The sequence below is a fragment of the Toxorhynchites rutilus genome, chromosome 3, assembly GCF_029784135.1.
Source record: "Toxorhynchites rutilus septentrionalis strain SRP chromosome 3, ASM2978413v1, whole genome shotgun sequence".
Taxonomy (NCBI): domain Eukaryota; kingdom Metazoa; phylum Arthropoda; class Insecta; order Diptera; family Culicidae; genus Toxorhynchites; species Toxorhynchites rutilus.
In genome coordinates, this window is record NC_073746.1 from 297,545,614 (window position 1) to 297,566,065 (window position 20,452).

General features: G+C 36.9%; 1 protein-coding gene across 3 annotated transcripts in view; it reads right to left on the minus strand.

The window, feature by feature from the left end:
• The window catches only part of LOC129779566 (adenylate cyclase type 6), a 497,443-nt gene that overhangs the window by 216,367 nt on the left and 260,624 nt on the right, over positions 1 to 20,452 (minus strand). For all 3 annotated transcript variants that reach the window (XM_055787124.1, XM_055787122.1, XM_055787123.1), the window contains exon 3: positions 14,719 to 14,949. In XM_055787124.1, the coding sequence (XP_055643099.1) occupies positions 14,719 to 14,949 (231 nt within the window). The remainder of the gene's footprint in view (positions 1 to 14,718; positions 14,950 to 20,452) is intronic.

Sequence of the window (20,452 nt, forward strand, 5' to 3'; positions counted from 1 at the left end):
GTAAAACTGATGAAACATCGTAAAATGTATAAAAATAAGAGGATCCAACATGATATCCGCTGCCCAGCGCTTTGCACTCTCCATAATCGGATTCTTTGCATGAGTGCCAGGGGGGAAAGAATGAACAGTGTGTATGTTGCTCCGATTATGTCTAGCAAAAAAAAAGTGGGGCACTGCGCCGAAATGAAGCAGCTGGGCGCCATTAATCATCGTTTCTCGCAATCGCTGTTAACGCTTTGCGACGTGCTCTTCATCGGGATGGCGAGCGCAAGAAAGAATGGCGCCTGATGTTCTGTCGGAAGGATTGTGTTTTTATTCCTTTTTTTTGTTACACAGTTGGTTTATGTGCTCGTGAAAATTTTCAGAGAATATAAATTTTTCAACGCATACACTACACTTTTCGCTGTCATGAGCCAGCGGAAGCTGGTGGAAGAAATAATAAACATAACCAAATTTCAACGAAATAAAACTCTCAGAGCACATCAATGTGCAACTTGTTTCCCGTATTCAATTACGCTGACTAGTGGTATGGAGTATTCGCTTCCGCACACTTCCAGTAGGATCAGGATCCGAAATCCAGAAGTTAAATAGTAGTAAACCTGTTTCCAGGAAGTGGCCCCCGTGGGGCTACCCTCGTCTTACTTCAGTGGCAATTGCAGCCGGTATGTGACTTCAGGCATCAGCTTTGGAATGAACACAATTACGAGTGCGGTTAAGTGCATTAGTGCTTCTGTGCAACACGCGGCAAGGGGAAAATGTTTCATCCAAACGAAAAGCTGCTTATGTGGAAAAGTGGTGTAAAAGCTGCTGACTGAGAACCGTCGCTCAGCTGCACATTCTCCGCCTGGAAGCCAACGGTGTCACGTTTTGCAACTGAAGAGCGTTTCACTGTATTTTTTTAAAACACACATGATACAATCCGGCTCGAATCAGGAATACGGAAGAACGTCATCCATTCGTGAAATTCGTTCATGAAATGTGATGGCACGCGTGGCTTGAGCAATTGTATGGAGACGACGGTATGATAATCGCTGGCAACGTTTAAACTCCATCTGCACGTATTTCAATTTCTCACAGACGTAACTATGATAATAACATTATCATAACTGTATGCGAACCAAACTAAAACCTTGAATCTGTGAAATTTAGCATTTATATTTATATGCTGTTACTGCAGATATTCAAAAGAGAAACAAGCGTAATGTCACATCAACAGTCTAACAGAAACATTCTGACGCGGAAAATACATCATGACTATGAATGCCACACAGAAAAAAGCGCAATGATATTATTAATCTAACATTTCCAAAAATAGCTAAATTTCCAAATCAAAACACATATACTGCCGTTCTACGCATAGTTTTCCCATGTCACTTTTGACAATTTTCACTATTCTGTATAAAACGATGTTTTAATGTCTAAACTTCTGGAAAACACGAAAAAAAGTTATGGTTTATTCCCAGCTTTTGAAAAAAAACAACATCAAGCTCAATTATCACATGTTCATATTCTATGCAAAACTGTCTCGCCATGTATTTTTTGTAGATCGACAATAAATGAATCGGTTCAAGTACAAGAATTTTATGATACGCTTTCAGCAGAGCTAATGCACTCATTTTTGGTTTGGAAGAACGAACTAATTCTCAAAAAAATAAAAAAGTATAACAGATCACAGGTAGAGTGATGCGGGGCAAAGGTGCGCACCAAACTGTTGTCGTCCAATAACTCTTGAATATAAGCAAATAAAATTCCGTTTGCTTACCAAATTGTAACTATATGTATTACCTTCGAAACGTAGTACAAGCATTTCTCGAGTTGTGTTTGTAATTGGAAAAATACCTATTTTAATACAAAAAGACAAATGCGCACCTTTGCCCCATAGTGGGGGCAAAGGTGCGCACTTATTGAATTGAACTTCTGAGATAACTTATACCAAGAATAAATGCTTTATCATCAGAAGCGGGAGAAGCATCATTACTAAAGAGTGTAGGCACCGTCCAGTAGGCTGGAGGGGGGTGGGGTGTTCTATGGTTTTTTTTTATGGTTGGAAAAGAGTGGGTGTTATGGTCGAACATGCCACCTGGAAATTTTTGGATGGGAGGAGACTGACAATATAAAATATCCGAAAATGTCCAACATTTGAAACAGAATTCGTGTTTATTAACAAACTAGCTGACCCGGCGAACTTTGTCCCACCCACAATTGATATATTGATATAAATCATTTCGAACACTCAAGTTCCCACAGAAATTATTTTTATGTACATAATCTATACTCACGGTATAGAATTTCTTTTTTGACATATAAACCGGATGCAGACTAAGACGCGTCAGTCCTGATACTGACTGTTCAAATCCGTTTCTCCGTTCTTGAGTTAAATAGTGAAGAACGGACACCAAATCATTTTTATTTATATAGATCAAGTTTATATATACATAGTTACCTTCACTCAATTTATTTGAAACTCATTGTTGAAAAAAACAATATTCATTTGAAGTTTATTGTGAAAACATAAACATAAACGAAACATAACCGTTATTGAAAATGGTGCATGCATGGTGCATGGTGAAAATAAAAACATTTTTCATTTGAAATTCATTTCGAATTATTTTCAAACAATTGATTATTTTTATTCCTCATCTTGGATTTCGGTTCTGAGGATTCCGACGCTTTGCTTTGGAGCGCTGATGCTTCGTTGTGCTGTTGTTGGGTTCGAATAGACAGACGATGGTTCCTCATGAAACTAGAATCAAAATCTCTTCCTGCCTGTTTTGCAACTCGGTTGAATTCGTGCTGGAGGTTGTTGGCTTCCGCAAAATAAAACGTTAGACGCCGTAAACCTTTGAGAGTCATACCATAGAAACCTTTGTCCAGTGCCCTGCTGTGGTCCGCCAGATCCTCAGACTGTTCACTCGTAAATACCTATCTGAACCGCCGTAGGTGCTCGCTGACACATCCCAGCAGAAGTAGAAATGTCAATAGAAGAAGATTCAAATCATAAATCACTTTCTGATATGAGCCTCTTCCTCAGAGTTGATTCAGAAATATCGAAGTCTGCCGCAATCCGACGCTTCAAGACACCCCACCCCCCTCCCAAAGCCTCTGTCGGGCCATTTGGGCATTTCTGGAGTGCATTTCTTCAAATTAGTTTTCTTCTTGTGGGTCCCGTTGAAAATGTGGTTGAAAACATTTTAGAATTTTTTAAGAACAAAACTCTGGTGCCAACTTTCGCACCACAGCCACTGCGCACCTTTGCCCCGCAAGCAATTTTTGAACTAACCGAATTTTTTAAAAAAAGCTCTTGTACTTTTTCACAAAAACGAATACGCACTATCATCTACTATAGAATGAAGGTTTCCTTGACAGTGTAGTTTCGAACTTTCCAGTTATTTTAGGTAAGTAAATCTTCATCTCCAAAACTGAAAAAATTAGATCAAAACATCACAAAACTCTTTTTACCTCATAACTTTTTGCCACTTTAATGAAATCTATCTTTTTTATATGTGTGAGCTGCTGTTGTAATAATGTATCAAACGACTACACTGTTGTCAAAATGTTATGCTCGTTTGCTGCAAAATTGCCAATGCGCACCTTTGCCCAACACGACATTTTAGAAGTGTTCACCTCAACACAATCAACACAGAAAAACCATACTTCTGCTATGCGCGAAGCACACCATAAACAAACAGAAACAAACTGCAGCGCGCCAAGCGGTTGCCATAGAAATCATGTGGACAAAACAACATTATTGAATTGGACAACTCATGATCAGAATTAAGTTCATCAAAATGCGTTAATTTAATGGTTTAGCTATGTAAATCCGATACAAATGGTGAGCAAGCATGATGTTTACAGTACTTATAAGTGTTGTAATCCAGAAAAGGTCTGAATACGTGCCAAATAATCATCTGATTAAAAGTTAGCTCGAATGAGGGACGCATTGACACAAATAGAAGGTGTATTTTATAATCCTTTAAAACATGTGATTTCATAAAAATATACTATCAAACTACTATAAATCATGTAAAAGGCAATTTCATTTATATGTTTCGAAACATTCGAAGGCCTTATTTGACACAGGAGCGCTGAATTAGAGCATTCAAAAAAGTGGGCAAACCATGATCATATTTTCGACTGGACAAACCAAAATCATTTACCTTATAATTAAGCTCGATTGTGAGGAATTGTGAGACAACAGTTTACTGCTCATAAAAAATCGGTCTATTGCTAAACTGAAATGCCTCAACCTTCTGGTAGACAAATATGCTAGAAAACTTTGATTGCGTTTTTCTCAGATGCTGATTTTGGAACATGGGACAACTGTGCGTAGAACGGCTGTATAAGTGTGAAAATTTGTTCAGATCATGCTACAATAGCTTTGAATTGCAATGAATGATATATTTCAAAACGAAAATTAACCGGGCAATTAGCACTGCGTTTAGGTACATTGGAAAACGAAATGCTGATCTAGGAAAAAACAAAATATGGCTTATATTGAAGTCGATTCCAAACTCAGATTCAAATTAGCATTAGAATAACAAGCAATACTCATGCTGTCTAAAGATAGGATAGAAATAGTAAAATCGACATTTCTTTAGATCTCATTAAAATATGGACTTTTGTCGGTGACTTCATCTCTCTATCTTTTATTGTTTCTTGAATAAACTCTTGCAAAAATAATATTTTACTAGTAAAATTTCTTTGTGTTGTTATTCTTGCACATGTTTCTGAACAGATTTTTTGCAGAACATGTCAATCGCGCGAATTTACACACAAAAATATTTCGAGTAAAATATTAGTAATAATTTTTCAGAGAACACATGACAAAGTTCTTGATGGAAAAACTTTCTGTGTAGAAGTGCTCTTTCACGGATGATTTGTTGGTATATTCATAATTTTTAAGAATTTAAAAAAATATGTTCTTTTATTAAATTCGTTTTTTTTACATCCTCAGTTACATAAGTTTAAAGGAGCCGAATTCTTAATTATATTTTTATAACTATACATAAGCATTTTATTAAATCTACGGTTAGTAAGGTAGAAAGCCGATTACTCGCGGTCTACTCGAGTTTAGAAAGGTGACATATTTTTTTCAGGAAAAGGTTAAAGTAAATTGTTACAATGCACAATGGTCCAGGAGATGCATTTAAGTGGAAATTAGCATTTAGAGCTCGACAGTTATTCTCTAGACAAAAACTGTCTTCGACAAAGTTGTTACATGTGATAGAGCGCTCATTTTCATGTTATCAAAAATAGGGTGACCAAAATTATCGATGAAATAAAAAATATAACTTTTCTTAATTTTACAGACAGTGGTAAACATAGTTAGACAATGTTGTAGTCCCAGTTATTTGAGACATCTTTGTAGAACAAAGTTATTTTTTCTATCTCTTGAAATAACCAATATAGCGCATTTTTTTCTAAGTTGCGTTAGGGTAACCATGAAAAAAACGGTTTTTATACTCTAACTTTTATATTTTAAATTCTACATACAAACTGTCTTCGAAAGACTTTTAGAGCTTACTAATACAAACGTTTTGCGATGTATAACTTGTTAATATCTTAACTTCATTCAAGGTTATTGATATTTCTTCCCAAAAAATATGCTCTCTGCAATTGCTTGTCATTCTCACTGGGGCAAACATAAACAAAGTTTAATGGCGGCATTAGAAAGAACATAGTTCACTCTACATGATGTGTGATTTTGAAAACTATGTTATTTTTCGTGTTTGAGTAAATTGAAATTGAAATCATGAGGTTTTGGATAAAAAACCATCAATAACTTTGAGAAGGATTAAGATATTAACAAGTTCTGCATCGCAAAATGTTGGTCTTGATAATCACCAAAAGTCGTATTGAGACACTTTTGATGTAGAATTTTAAATATGAAAGTTAGAGCAAAAAACCCGCTTCTTCATGGTCACCCTAATAAACTTAGATTTTTTATTTCGTCGACAGTTTTGGTCACCCTATTTTGGATAACATAAAAATGAGCGCTCTATCATATGTAACAATTTTGTCGAAGACAGTTTTTGTCTAAAGAATAAATATTAGCCACATAGTTGTTTTTTATCTACAGGGTGGGCCATTTAAAGTGGAAGGATTTGTTTTTGCAATAGAAAAGTAAAGAAGTGGAATTTTAAAATATTTTTTTTTAAATTCATTTATTTTGGTCCAAGGAGATTTGTTCTAACTACTTATTGATTATGATATCTCGTAAATAACCGCCTCTGGCCTTGACCGCAAAATGTGCCCTTTTTTCGGCATTTTCCATCACTTTGCCCAATGTTTCGGCCGATATGGCAGCAATTTCTTGTCGAATATTGTCTTTCAGCGCAGCCAGGGTCCTTGGTTTACCAGTGTATACCTTGGATTTTAAATATCCCCATAAAAAAAAGTCAGGAGGCGTCAAATCAGGTGATCTCGGTGGCCAGTCATAATCGCCGTTTTTCGATATTAATCTTCCGGGGAACATTTCGCGCAATAATTTGGTCGTGGCAGCCGCTGTATGGCATGTAGCGCCGTCCTGTTGGAACCAGCAATTGTCCAATTCATTTTCACGAACAAATGGCAATAAAAAATCGGTTATTATTGTCCGATAACGCTCCCCATTCACGGTTACCGTTGCTCCATTTTCGTTTTCAAAGAAGTACGGGCCGATGATTTTATCGGCATAAATGCCACACCACACAGTAACTTTTTGGTCGTAAAGAGGTTGCGTTTCGATGAATTGAGGGTTTTCAGTAGCATAAAACCGACAATTTTGTTTATTCACTCCTCCATTCAAGTTGAAATGCGCCTCATCAGACATTATGATTTTTTGCCAAAAGTCACGTTCATTTTTTGCCATTTCGATGGTCCATTTCGCAAAATCAAGTCGACGTGGTAAGTCAGATGGGTTAAGTTGTTGAGCCATTTGAATTTTATACGGAAACATTTTCAAATCAACACGAATTATGCGTCGGAGAGTGGTTCGAGCGATGCCTAATTCTTGCGAACGATGGCGACCTGATTTCGATGGAGTCTCTGCAACACTGGCTCGAACGGCATCAATATTCTCGTCGAAACGTCTTGGTCGTTGTCTGGACAGATGACTGGCATTACCAACACTACCAGACGATATAAATTTGGCATATAATCGACGTATAGTGTTGTCTCCAGGCGATGTTTTAACTTTATTTTTATTTTTCCACGCACGTTTAGTTAACACAATTGAGAAGTTATTTTGAATGTACAGCTGAACAATTTCAGCGCGTTGTTTAGGTGTGTATTGTTCCATGGTTAAAATTGTACTGAAATGACGCTTCCAACGCGGTATGACATTTGTTAATCTGACATCTCTGTCAAAAGTTATGGGGTTGCCAGATGCTTCCACTTTAAATGGCCCACCCTGTAAGTTACATTCTTTTATATTTATAATTCTACATCAAAACTGTCTTCGTACGACTTTTAAAGCTTATTAATACAGAAATGCGATGCAGAATATGTCAATATCTTAATCCTGCTCAATGTTATTGATGGGTTTTCATCCAAAGATTCATGATTTCAATTTTAATTTACTCAAACACGAAAAATAACATAGTTTCGAAAATCACATATTATATAGAGTGAAATTTGCCCTTTCAAAAATAAAAAAAAAAGATAAACAAACGCCCATATTTTAATTAGATCTAAAACTTTGTCGGATCCATTATATCACTATCTCGACTTTAAACGAAATTGGGATTGTCTGTAAGTTTTTCAAATGAAACATGAAAAAGTTGTTGTTAGAAGAACTTTTCCCCTGTAAAAGTGCCCACCTTCCGATGTATGGATGATGGAAAAGTATACGCTTTTGAGAAAAATGAATGTCAATTTTGAAAACATTTTTGTTCAGACTTAGTTCGAAACACTGAACAGCTGGTGAATTTCGAAAAAAAAAGAAAAAAAAACTTTGTCCCTTTTCAAAAAGTAGTCTATTTTTTGGAGATTTAATGTACGCAAAGTTGCCTGAATGACCAATGTCTTTGCAGCGACCTCACATAGAAATAGGCTTTTATTAACCCAAAATTATCAATAAGCTCAAGCCTAAATAAAGACTTTTTTTGTCGCACGATACTTATTGCGGATCGAGTGAGTCAGTTTTTGATTGGATCGGGTCGATCCCGGATAAATAAATACATCTACCCGCACGATCCTTGTTTTCGGATCGTGTGATTCAGAGCTAATTTTGCATTTTCAAAAGAGGAAATGTATTTACCAAACTAAAAAAAGAATAAATAACAGGCAGTTCTTTTGATCGCTAGGCGACGTTGTGCATCTTTATACCCACAACGCTCCACTGCAATCTAAAATAGTGCTCCCAACTCCTAAGCTGGCATGTAATTCGTTATTAGTAAAAAAAAAACTCTGTGTTCAGACAGATTAAAAATTTTCCTTTTGATGAGTGGACAACGAAGAAAAGAATTATAATAAATGAGATAAGAAGTTGCAACAATAATTCGTGCCGGTTTCAAAATCGTTAGGTGCTAATATTTTCAGAAATGGAAAACAAATTTTTAGAGTGTGAGGAATTCATGAAGCTTACAGATTATTTTTTGTGTCTGCCTGGAATTATTGCATACATAAGTTGGAAGGGTTTCTTCAAAGATTACAACGATGGTGATCTACAATAACTACGATGTGCACAACGGAAAAGCAACGACTGGATATCAAAACCATGGGAGCCATGATGTCGAAGAGAACTTTCTGGAATGTGACAATTTATAGGATAAAATATCTAAAAATATAATCTCCTTCGCAAAGTCGCTTTATATTGTAAGAGGCAAAGAACAAAGAATATCTAAGATTATTTTTTTTTTGTCTACGTATCCCGTTTTTATTCTTCAACTATTTGGTCAGTCTACCAGGGAGAGATGAACTATTTTCCACGTCAAGGACGTCCATCCACCTCTTCAACTGATGGAGACATCGACAAAATGAAAGGAGTGGTGCACGGACATCGTCATTTAAGTATGCAAGACCTAGTCCGTGAATTAAATATCTCTTACAAAACCGTTCATCATATTTTGGTTCATGTTTTGGCCACGAGAAAAGTCGCAGCACAACTAGTGCCTAAAGAACTAGATTTTCTTCAAAAATGTCATCGCAATCAAGTGGCTGAGACATGCTTGAACGATCAAATTACGAGCCCACGTTCATCCAGCGCATAATTACTGGCGACAAGACATGGGTGTACGAGTATGACATACAAACGAGTCAACAATCATCAGCATGGAACGCTGCAAACGAGTCGATGCCGAAAAAACCACGTAGAAGTCGATCAAAGGTGAAGGTAATGCTGACTATTTTCTTCTATATTCGTGGTGTTGTCCATTCGGAATTCCTTCCGGAAGGCCAAACAGTTATTAAAAAGTATTACCTTCGCGTTGTGAGGCGTTTGAGAGTGAAAATTCGTCGCAAACGGTCAGGTTTGTGGGAGGATAAGACTGGAATTTTGCATCACTATAATGCACCATGCACTGATTGATCGTTATGAACGAATTTTTGACCGAAAATGGCACAAGCACTGTATTTTCCAGATATGTCCCCGTGTGACTTTTTCCTATTTCCGAAACTCAAATTAACGCTTCGGGGGACTTTTTTTGACAGCATTGAAGACACAAAAACGAAATCGCTGTGTGAACTGAAGGCAATTCCGGAATACAACTATAAAAAGTGTTTCGATGAATGGATTGTTCGTTGGAAAATGTGGGCCTATATTTTACTTTATCGATCCGACCACCATCTTTCATTGACGCATCAAGTCGTGATCACGGCAGCTTCAGCTATAATTTTCGCACGACAGGCCATCAATTAACAACAAACAACAAAACCTCTAAAACTCACATCAATTAGCAATTCATTGAACCAACCGCACGACCATCCACAATCATCACCAAACAAATGAACGCAACTTTTATTGGTCCTCATCAATTTGTTATCGCTTTTCCGTCCTCGCGGTCGAGTCACAATACATTCACCTCCTCACCCCCAATCAAAAATATAACGGTCCTTTTCAGTGCCAACCAAAACGAGAAAAAAAAGGACCGCGGAAAGTACCTCCCTTCGGTTCGGAGCGCAATCGGCTGGAAAATCATTCGCGTCTAACGTTTCGCTCGCGTGCATTTATCAGGCCGCCACCGCTGCAGACAGCGGACGGAAGTGTTTCCGAAGAAAATATATTTTTTATGATCGTTATCATAGGCTTTTCGATGTTGTTCGTTTTATTACAAAGCTTGATGTTCCTAGAAACGTCGATTGTTTGGGATCAAACTCGTGGCAGTATTTGCTTTATGGCCACAATCAACGTCTTCAATGGGCTGTGAAAATTAAATTATCCTCTGGAAAACGGTTCAAGTGGCAAAAGGATTAACTTTTCAGTTGACGTGTTTTTGTTGATGGCGTTGAAATATCCAAAATAAAACAACATGTAACATTCTTCGAAGTTTTATTGCTGCAAAGGCGCACATGTTTTTCCTCTCTCGTTTCAGACAATGGGTTTCCTCGGTCAAACCACATTAATGTCTGTAGAAAGTTCACATAGTTAGTGTTTTTCATGTCCCTTCATGCAAAAAACGAGAATCTGAGCTGAGAGTTAAAATTGTCGAGTCTACTGCAATTCACGTGTCATTTGACCCAAAAAAAAAACGCTACCATCACTAGACTGCAGCATATACACTTCTCTCGCTGCCCCAACTGTTGTGGTTGCAAAATTGAATCAGAAGATAAAACGGAACTGTAATTGAAAGCAGACTATATTCTTCGGCATTCGTCCCGTTCCTTCTTTTGATCATCTGAAAGCCATCGTCGAACGTTGTGCTTCCCGTAGGGCACTGCAGAAAGAACATCCGGCAAACCATAGAGGTACTGAAATAATTTGTTGTCACTCATCACTACGAGACACATTGTTAACACGTTCCGAGCTTGCCCTTATCAACCGTCCCACATAACCATAAGCATCCCATTCCGTATCTGCACTATTCTCCAAGAATGGAGCGACTGCTGCGCTATGGTGTTTGAACACGTGAGATCAAAAGTGACGACTTCGGTCTTATCGGGAAAGATTTTCCTCGTTCCAAACGGCGTTCCTCTGGCGCGAGGAAAAACGCGAAGGGAGGGCCAGATAGGACGAACAATAGGAAAATAGTTTCATACGTTAGCAACCTGCCCCAAGCGCCCCAGGAAGGTACACTTTGGGCGAATGTCATTTCGCATCGATTCATCCGATGAAGATTGAAGCAGGAATGACTTGAGCGGGAGTGGATGATGATGGTGGAAAACACAGTACCTATTAATAGTTCACGCAGAATACCCGTGGTTGAGTGCAAGAAGTTTGCAAAGGTAGAATTTATATTCCACGCTAAACCAACTGACAATTCTCATAATACAAGCAAACCGATTGCACAATCGCTTTTTGTGCTATTTTTCATTTGTGTGACTGTTTGGATGCGATTTTATTATCTGTGTGATTAGTTTGTGTGATTCAGGCCCGATTTCATAACAAAATCGCACAAACGAAGAATCGCACCAAAAGGAATCGCACATAAACAAGTGTGCCTGTACGACTAATTTGAATCGCTACTATTTTGATGTAGGACTACGTTTTTTGATTTTTACAGGTTACTCTATGAAAAATGAGACAAAAATGATGGGATTTCAAATGCATATTACGCAAAATCGTTATTGTGATATGTGTAATACTATATACCATTAAATAAGCATTTTTTTTTTCGATTATAACATAAACAGTGAAACAGATAAACAATCTAACGAATAAAGTAGGCATGTTTTTTAAACGGTTTTATTTAGTAACTGTAATTTGTATGTGTGTATGTTTGTAACATGTTTGTCTGTAGCGCTTTACCACATTGATAGAAATTTGAACCCCTTCCTGTTGAGCCATCCAAGAAGAAGAAGATGGCACATATTGTACAGGATATTAAATAAGAAATTTTGACGGTTTACTTGAACCCTTATGTAGTTTAACATAGAAAGTATAGTGAAAAATGTACTTTTTCGTTTATTTCGCCCCATCCTCAAAAGCTTCGAGATAAAAATTTGAAAAAAATACTAAATATGCATCTTACTACGGTGTATCAAGAAAAATTATCGAATAAAAATTTCATCAAAAATTTAAGTTCTTAAATAAAATATTCAAATTTTGAAAAATTTGTTTTTGGGATTTAGAGATTCAGTACTACTCTAATGCATATTTAAATGTGTTCAGACGGTTTTTCTAGATACGTGTGATTTTTTTCAGATTTTTTTCAGTGTTGAGCGGTGCAAAAAATATATTTTTTATATTTCCAAAGAGTTTGGCTGGGTAAGGGAGCAAAAAGCCCCCCAAACCAAATCACCAGCTGTATGGAAAATATAGTATAGGGTACAAAATAAAACATTTTGGCAGTAGTACCATATTTGGTACACCATAGGATCTATGGTAAAAAATGCACCTTTTCGTTTTTTTCACGCCATTCTCAATAGCTTTTGAGACCAAAATATGAAAAAAAAAAACTGAAACTGAATCGCGTAGTCTATCGGGTTGTCGATGTAAGATGGTTGGATAAAAAAATTATATAGCCTAATTCTAAACCTAAGATTCCTTCTTTCATTAATCGCGGTTACAGTGACGATGCAACCGCGATTAATTATTCGATGTATTCATATTTAGATTTTAAATTATTCGATACAAAATTACTCGATTATAACGATTAACCGACGTCTCTAGACTCATGTCAATGAAGCGCCACACAGTCTGATAAGTGAATTGATCTATTTACATGTGCTTTGCTCTTCTCTCACAAACACTATTACCCAATTTTTACACGTGGTTATCTTTACTACTACAATGGCTAGCTTCCACCTTCACCTTAAGGCCGTTCTCAATGAACCGGAAGGCACCATTTTCTTCTCCAATATGGGATTCGAATACGATATACGACTCCCGGTGTTAAAGTCCTTTTACGCAATACCCATATCGTAGGGATTTTCCATCGTTGCCGGCCATTCAGAGCCAGTATAAGCAAACCGGATGTCAAAAGAAGTTTATCTTCATTTTCCGTTCGTCAGCTTTTTAACTCATTACCTATTTAATTGAGGATATTTCCGGCCAATTGGGAGTCGATTCGCTACAAAAAATAGAGGATCAGTTCGGCACCATCATTTTTGAAGGTATCGAAAAAAGGGATTTCCAATTCGGCCTCTGTTTATCCTCTTTTTAACAATTATGAACCACACCGACCAGTGAAAGCATAGTTAATGAATTATACTATATATTTTAATGCCGAAGTTCCCAAGAAAAAATGAATAGGAGGATAGACACGACAAGATAATTTTACAGCATGACAACGCCAAATCACATGTTTGTGGATCTACAAAGGATTATCTAGAAAAAGTAAACTGAGAGGTTCATACCACACCCGCAATATTTTCATAGATTCCCAGATTACTATTTGTTAGTGTCCTTGGCGTCGGTCCTTTTTAGATAGAGGCGCACAGTGGGATGTTCTGGAAAAAGACGGCCTAAAATCTTTTCTCGTCCTACCTTACATTTTATAGGTTAGGTGTCTTCAGCGAAGTTGCTCAGAACATCGATTCGGATAATTGTACATTTTAATTCAGATTCTTTTTAAGTAAAAAGAAAATTTAGAAAAACTAACTTTTTGTATTTACGAGATAATTGAATTTTGTCTGTTTTCAGTATAATTGTAGAGCAATCAATTCTATGAAACTTTGCCGATGATATATAATTTCTTACACTTAGTCCTTCAGAGATATCATTGTTTTTCGGGGAAGCGTACCTTCAAACTATAGGGTTGACCGGAAAGTGATTGCCGATTTTTTCATTACAAATAAAATACAATTTTTCTGTACATAGAATGAACACATAAAGATGGGATGTACATCATTAAAAAGCTTAATATCTCAAATTTTGTAATATTTTACGAACAATTTTTTATCTTGGTATGTGTAGATGGAGTAGACAAAAATATATGGAAGAGATTCAAAAATAGATGTCCTTCTGTTTTCCAACGATTTTGTGGACTGATACAATTTTTTGCCAACTAATTCAATAGCAAATCCAATTAGCCTTATCAACCAGCTTTCATTTGATTCTTATAACGTTCTTATAGGAATATTCAATACAGGGTTATTTTTGTTTGAATGAAAAATTTTGCATCGCAAATCGTAAGGCGGTTTTTTTGGGGCAGTAATTACTTTTCGGTCTTCCCAATACACTTTCCCGCTTCGCCCTTCCCGACACCAGAAAAAAAGGGGAAATCTACGTTTCTCATTTGGCCCTCTTGCCAAAAATTAAATTTGTTAGAGATTTGCATTCTTTGCCTGGTAGATCTCAACCTTACTGAAGAACTTAGATCTCTGCTGCAAATCGCTCGTATTTTATTGTCTTCCACAGAAAACATGCAGCTTCTCGACGCTTCTATGTGTTCACAATTCTAAATACCTCTGTATTTTTAGGTCCTTGTTCACAAAGAGGAGTCTGGCACAACTTTCAGCAATAAATATGGGATATCAATTATATTGACCACTGTTATCCAAAGACCAAATAATTGATTGTATTGTATAACTCATGAAAAATCTAATGAATTTTCCACCGGAAAGTTATTCAGTCACACGTCATCACCGGGGTAACAAAATGATAACATAAAAACATGCAGTAATCATCCCAATACTCACCGCAATCAAACTGCTGCTGATCGATTCCTGGCCGCGTGTACTGCTCTTGAAGTGTTCAATCACCTCCCACTTTGGCTTTTTGGGGGAATTGTTCTCGTGGATGGTCATCGATTGGGCGGGCGAGGCGCTTGCCAGCTCGAGCGTCACATTGGAGGCGGCCTGCTCGGTTGGCTGCTGGCGGAGGGACGAACAGCGCCGAGCGAACTTGTTCTTCCGAATAGTGGCAAAGTCCTGAGGGGAGAAAACACAAAAACCCGATTGGCTAGGGTCAGTGATGTATCGACCGTTGGCATTGTTATTTTTGAACAAGTGTTGTATGGTATTTAACATGAATGGTTTTATACGGGAGTAATGAATTTATTTTAGAAATGTTTAATAACAATTACAGAAATAATGTTGGATCAGAGTATGTATTACTTTCATAAATTTGATGGCCATTTCGTCCAGATCTTCTGCAATGACTTACATTCACACCACAGTACTCCTCCATTGGATATCGACGTCGGGTTGTAAAAGTGTAGTTATCAGAGTTCATTGAAAAATTATGTAGGTGTAGTTATCAGAGTTCATTGAATATATGAAAAAAAAATTGTTTCCGTCAAAGTAACAAATTATCCTTGGGCAGAATTCATTGTAGTTTTCAAAACGGCCTTTAAATTTGTGGTGTAATGATTATTTATTGAATTATCAAAGACGAAGGGATAATTTTCCATTCAAACACAAATATCCTTGTATGGAAAGGTCTTACAGGATCGTTCTATGAACCAAATGAAAACTTATTGATAAGATTCACTGGATTAAGTTGGTTTATAAAAAGTTGTGTTCAAATTTCAAAAATCACTTAAAATTTCCAACTTCGCGTTCTGTTCCTCTAATTTTTATTGTCGAGTGTATTTTGTTTTGTGAAGAGCGATAAGTGATAAGTTTGAATTTGACAGTGTTTGACTTTGTGTGTTTGTTGCTTGTTTTCATTGCGGGAAACTTTTAATTTGTCCTGTACATATGAAAAGCGCACCTTCGCTACTTTTAGTTGCCACTTGCATTTGCTCTAGTGCGCATCGGCTCATTCCGATGCACCAATTTTGTTAACCAAATGAAAACTGATTGATAAGATTAATTGGATTAGTTGGTTAGTAAAAAAATGTGTTAATCCACAAAATCTTTGAAAAAATAGAAAAAAAGTTTTTTTATTTCTTCTTAGCACTGTCCACTACACCTACACACACAAAGGTAAAAATATGTGCGTAAAATATTTTCTAATACCTGAAAGTTGTAGCTTTAAAATATTGTATACCCCATCGATATATGTTAATTTTTGACAGCATGTTAAGTTACAGCATGTCAAAAATCACTTAAAATTTCCAACTTCGCGTTCTGTTCCTCTAATTTTTATTGTCGAGTGTAGTTTGTTTTGTGAAGAGTGCAGAGTTTGAGTTTGAATTTGACAGTGTTTGACTTTGTGTGTTTGTTGCTTGTTTTCATCCCGGGAAACTTTTAATTTGTTCATGTCCTGTACATATGAAAAACGCACCTTCGCTACTTTTAGTCGCCATTTGCATTTGCTCTAGCGCGCATCGACCCATTCCGAAGCACCAATTTTGTTAACGGTTTTGACCGAGAAATCGAGAAACGTTTTCTCATGAACGGTCATTCTAATTGCATTTCTATCGATCCATCTGTGGGTTACCATGTGCATTCTCTGTGGGACGCTTGTTTGGTGCTAATCGAATGGCGATACACAGAAGATGTGTAAGTTATGTAGCTTCCGTTAGGGAAAGCATAAAAAATAAATTTATTCACGATTTCACTTATCGCTATAACATCATACTTAAAACTAACTTATATTTTAGCATCGAACCCATTATAAAGACTACAGACTGCTGAGTCTGCGTTCATCCCGGTGGCTTGGTACTTATGCAAGGTGATACCTTGTTTTCCTTTCTGGCGAATTCTCGCGCGCATCATCGTTAATCTGGCGCGCCAGGCTCGGTTGCATATTGTTACTATGGGCTCAAATGAATGTGTGGGAGGGACTTTTCATAACGTGTATATATGATATACCACTGAAGCAACACTAAACAACATGAAGCATGACACTTGATACTTGCAAATATTGCCATTTCTGTTGTTTTGCCAAAGATATATTGAAGTGGTTAAAGAATCCGAAATAACGGTGGGTGCTAGTGAAACGAATATTTAATCGTAAGTAGGCGAGCGTGTGTTAAATGCGAAAAAGACCGCCGGAAGCACGATAAATCAGTACAATTCGTGCATTGGTAAATCGTAACATATTACCAGTCGATGTATCGTTCTCGCAAAGACAAGAAATAATTGCTGCTTCTAGAACTTTGTAGAATGCACGCAAGCCATTTACCCTTTTGAAGCTCACCGAAGTTTTCTACTAAAGAGTTATTTTTGACATTTCGTTGCATTTATATATAATAAAGATTGTACTTGTAAAATTGTAAAAAATTGTTTTACTTTGTGCACTTTGTTTCTTTTTTGTATAACTTTTTATTGCATGGGTAAAAATCGATGATGTTTTGGGTAAAAAAAAGTTCATGGGTCTGAACCGACGGTATTTTGACATAGGATTGACATAGGACTGTGATTGTATGTTGTAATTGCAATTTTTCATCGTTCTAAATCTGTATTTTTTTCTCTTTTGATACATCAAATGGAAGCCCTGAAAAATAAACCGTTTCCTGTTTGAACTTGTATCATTCAAACGGGTTAGATGAGATAACGTGGTAGAATCCGGAACCACATTCTGTGAAAAAAAATGTGTGGGTTATATCTATGATATAACCGCAAGGTTGACGTGGGACTACCTTAGCTTAGTAATCATTTGTTTGTATTGATTAAATTTTTGATTGAATGAAACAATTTCCGAATTTAATTGAATTTAATATATTTGCGTTGTGAGACCGTGTTAGGGAAACGCACTCTAGTCTGCATAAAGGCAAGCGAGTACAAAAGTACTTGCGGTTTGTATGTATTTGCAATGCCGATTTCCCCAGACACATTGGTTTAGAAGTCTTTATAGTTAAACAGATTCAGTCGGAACAAGAATACTCCCGAGCTGCATGAATTTGCAATCCCAATTTCCCTAGACACCTTGGTTCTGAAGCCTATGTTGAGGAAACACATTTTAGTCGGAACAAAAATGCCCCCGACTTGCATGAATTTGCAATGCCAATTTTCCCAAGCTCCTTGGATTTGAAGTCTGTGTTCGGGAATACATTTCGGAGAGAACAAAAGTCCCCCTACTTTCATGTATTTGCAATTCCGATTTCCCCAAGGCTGCTTGGTTTTGAAGTCTGTGTTGGGGAAACCGTAAAGCGGGCCAATCAAAACGAGGCAATTTGGGCGTTTAGATAACGCTAAACATTTTACAGTTATTCAATTATTTATCTAATGAAAAATTACATTTTATTAATTGTGATAGATGCGTAGAAATATTCCCTATCAATCGATGCAAACATCTTTCCGATCCAGTAGAAAATGTTCGAGTTATAAACATTCGAAATCTTGCATTTTTTCCTGCATGTTCAGTGTTTATGTTTTCATTTTACCCCCCATATATTCCGGTTAGAAGTAGTCCCACGTCAAAAAATGTACATAAAAATACCATTAAAACCATTGCTACCCTTTTCTTCTGTTTATTCAATTATTCACAAAAAGACAAAGAGTCATGGAGGCGATCTGGCGCAGTGGTAACATCCATACCTCTCACGCAGAGATCACGAGTTCAATTCTCACTCCCGACATTCTTCCAAAAATGGAAGTAAAAGTGACGAACCAGCCGGAATGTGTTGAAAGTCACTATAATAGAGAAAAAAAAACAAAAAACAAACAAAGAGTATGTATCATTTTAAACACAAGTTTTTACATAACCAAACATCATGCTCGATATTATGACATTCTGGGCCACAATTACATAAATTATTAGCAGCAAATCCTATACGATTGAAACGTGAATTGAGCACGAATTGATTGGGCAACATATAATAACTGATAAATTGTTATTATCGGTAAAGGGAAAATAATTCATTATACGAATCAACTCACATTGTGAGCTAACGCCCAAATTTAGGCAAAAATATTGCTCGTTGCGTCTTGGATTAGAATATTTCTCTACATTTCTCTAACCACTGCACAATGGTCCAGGAGATGTATTTAAGTAGAAATTAGCATTTTGAGCTCTACAGTTATTCTCTAGACAAAACATTTCTTCAGCAAAGTTGTTACATACGATAGAGCTCATTTTTATGTTATCAAAATTAGGGTAACCAAAATTGTCGATGAAATAAACAACCTAACTTTCTTATCTTTATAGATAGAGGTAAATATAGTTGGACAATGTTGTAGTCCCAGTTATTTGAGACATCTTTGTAGAACAAAGTTATTTTCTATCTCTTGAAATAACCGATATAGCGCTTGGAGGCGAGTGGTAAGCGCATTCGGAGGAAAACATACCCATTTTAATCGCCTTAGGTGGTTGAGTTTTTGCAAAGTTATTCCCTGACAGTTTAAAAAATATCTGACTTAAAATGAATTTTTGATGATAATTATTGTCTATTGCATTTCATTCGGGTACGGTTTATATCTGAAATAATAAGCAATATCAACAAAACAACTACGTCGTCCTACGCCCTAAACGGTCGTGTCTTGGATATTACACTCCAAAATTTGTTTGGCAAAAACTGCAGTAAAAATGAAGCAATAGTGGAATAAAATTAGTGCTCAGGCTGGTCAACAGAGTTTTTTTTCTCTATTATAGTGACTTTCAACACATTTCGGCTGGTTCGTCACTTTTACTTCCATTTTTGGAAGAATGTCGGGAGTGAGAATTGAACTCGTGATCTCTGCGTGAGAGGTATGGATGTTACCACTGCGCCAGATCGCCTCCACGTCAACAGAGTGTCTGAAATAAGATGCGGGATATTTCAGGCAGAATCACAGTTTCGTCGAACCCACACTGGAATATTGTTCAAATACTATTTCTTGAAAACACAATAAGTAATACTTTGACCCCACGCCTTTTTTCTAACAATGTCATCGAATCTCTCCCAAGATTGTGTTGATTTTATTATTCCGGATTCTAAGCTACTAAAACTTCATTATTCGAAAGCATTAAAATTATTGTTTTCTTTTAATAAGCTGTGTTCTTCAAATACACGGAATAGTGAGAAATAATATATTAGGCTGTCAAAAAAGTCCTGCGGTATTTTTTTTGAATTTTCATTTGTTCATAAAATTAGTTACAATCATCTGTTTTAAGTCAAATATGCGCCGTTTTGTTCGATGACTTGGCCAACTTCATAATACCCCTGTTATAGAAGCTCGATTCCTTATTGGCAAAAAACTCGGATAGCCAATTTTCACAGGCCTCTTTTGTGGCTAACTTCTGACTACCTAGCTCGTTCGCCATGGACAAAAACAGGTGGTAGTCACTTGGTGTATGGTCCGGACTATACGGCGGATGCAAAAGAACCTCCCATCCGAGCTCCCGGAGCTTCTGGCGCGTCACCAAAGAAGTGTGTGGCCTGGCGTTGTCCTGATGGAAGACAATGCGGCCTCTGTTTATCAAAGATGGCCTCTTCTTCATGAATGCTACCTTCAAGCGGTCCAGTTGTTGGCAGTACAGGTCCGAATTGAGCGTTTGGTCATAGGGAAACAGCTCATAACAGATTATTCCTTGACAATCCCACCAAACACACAGCAGAACCTT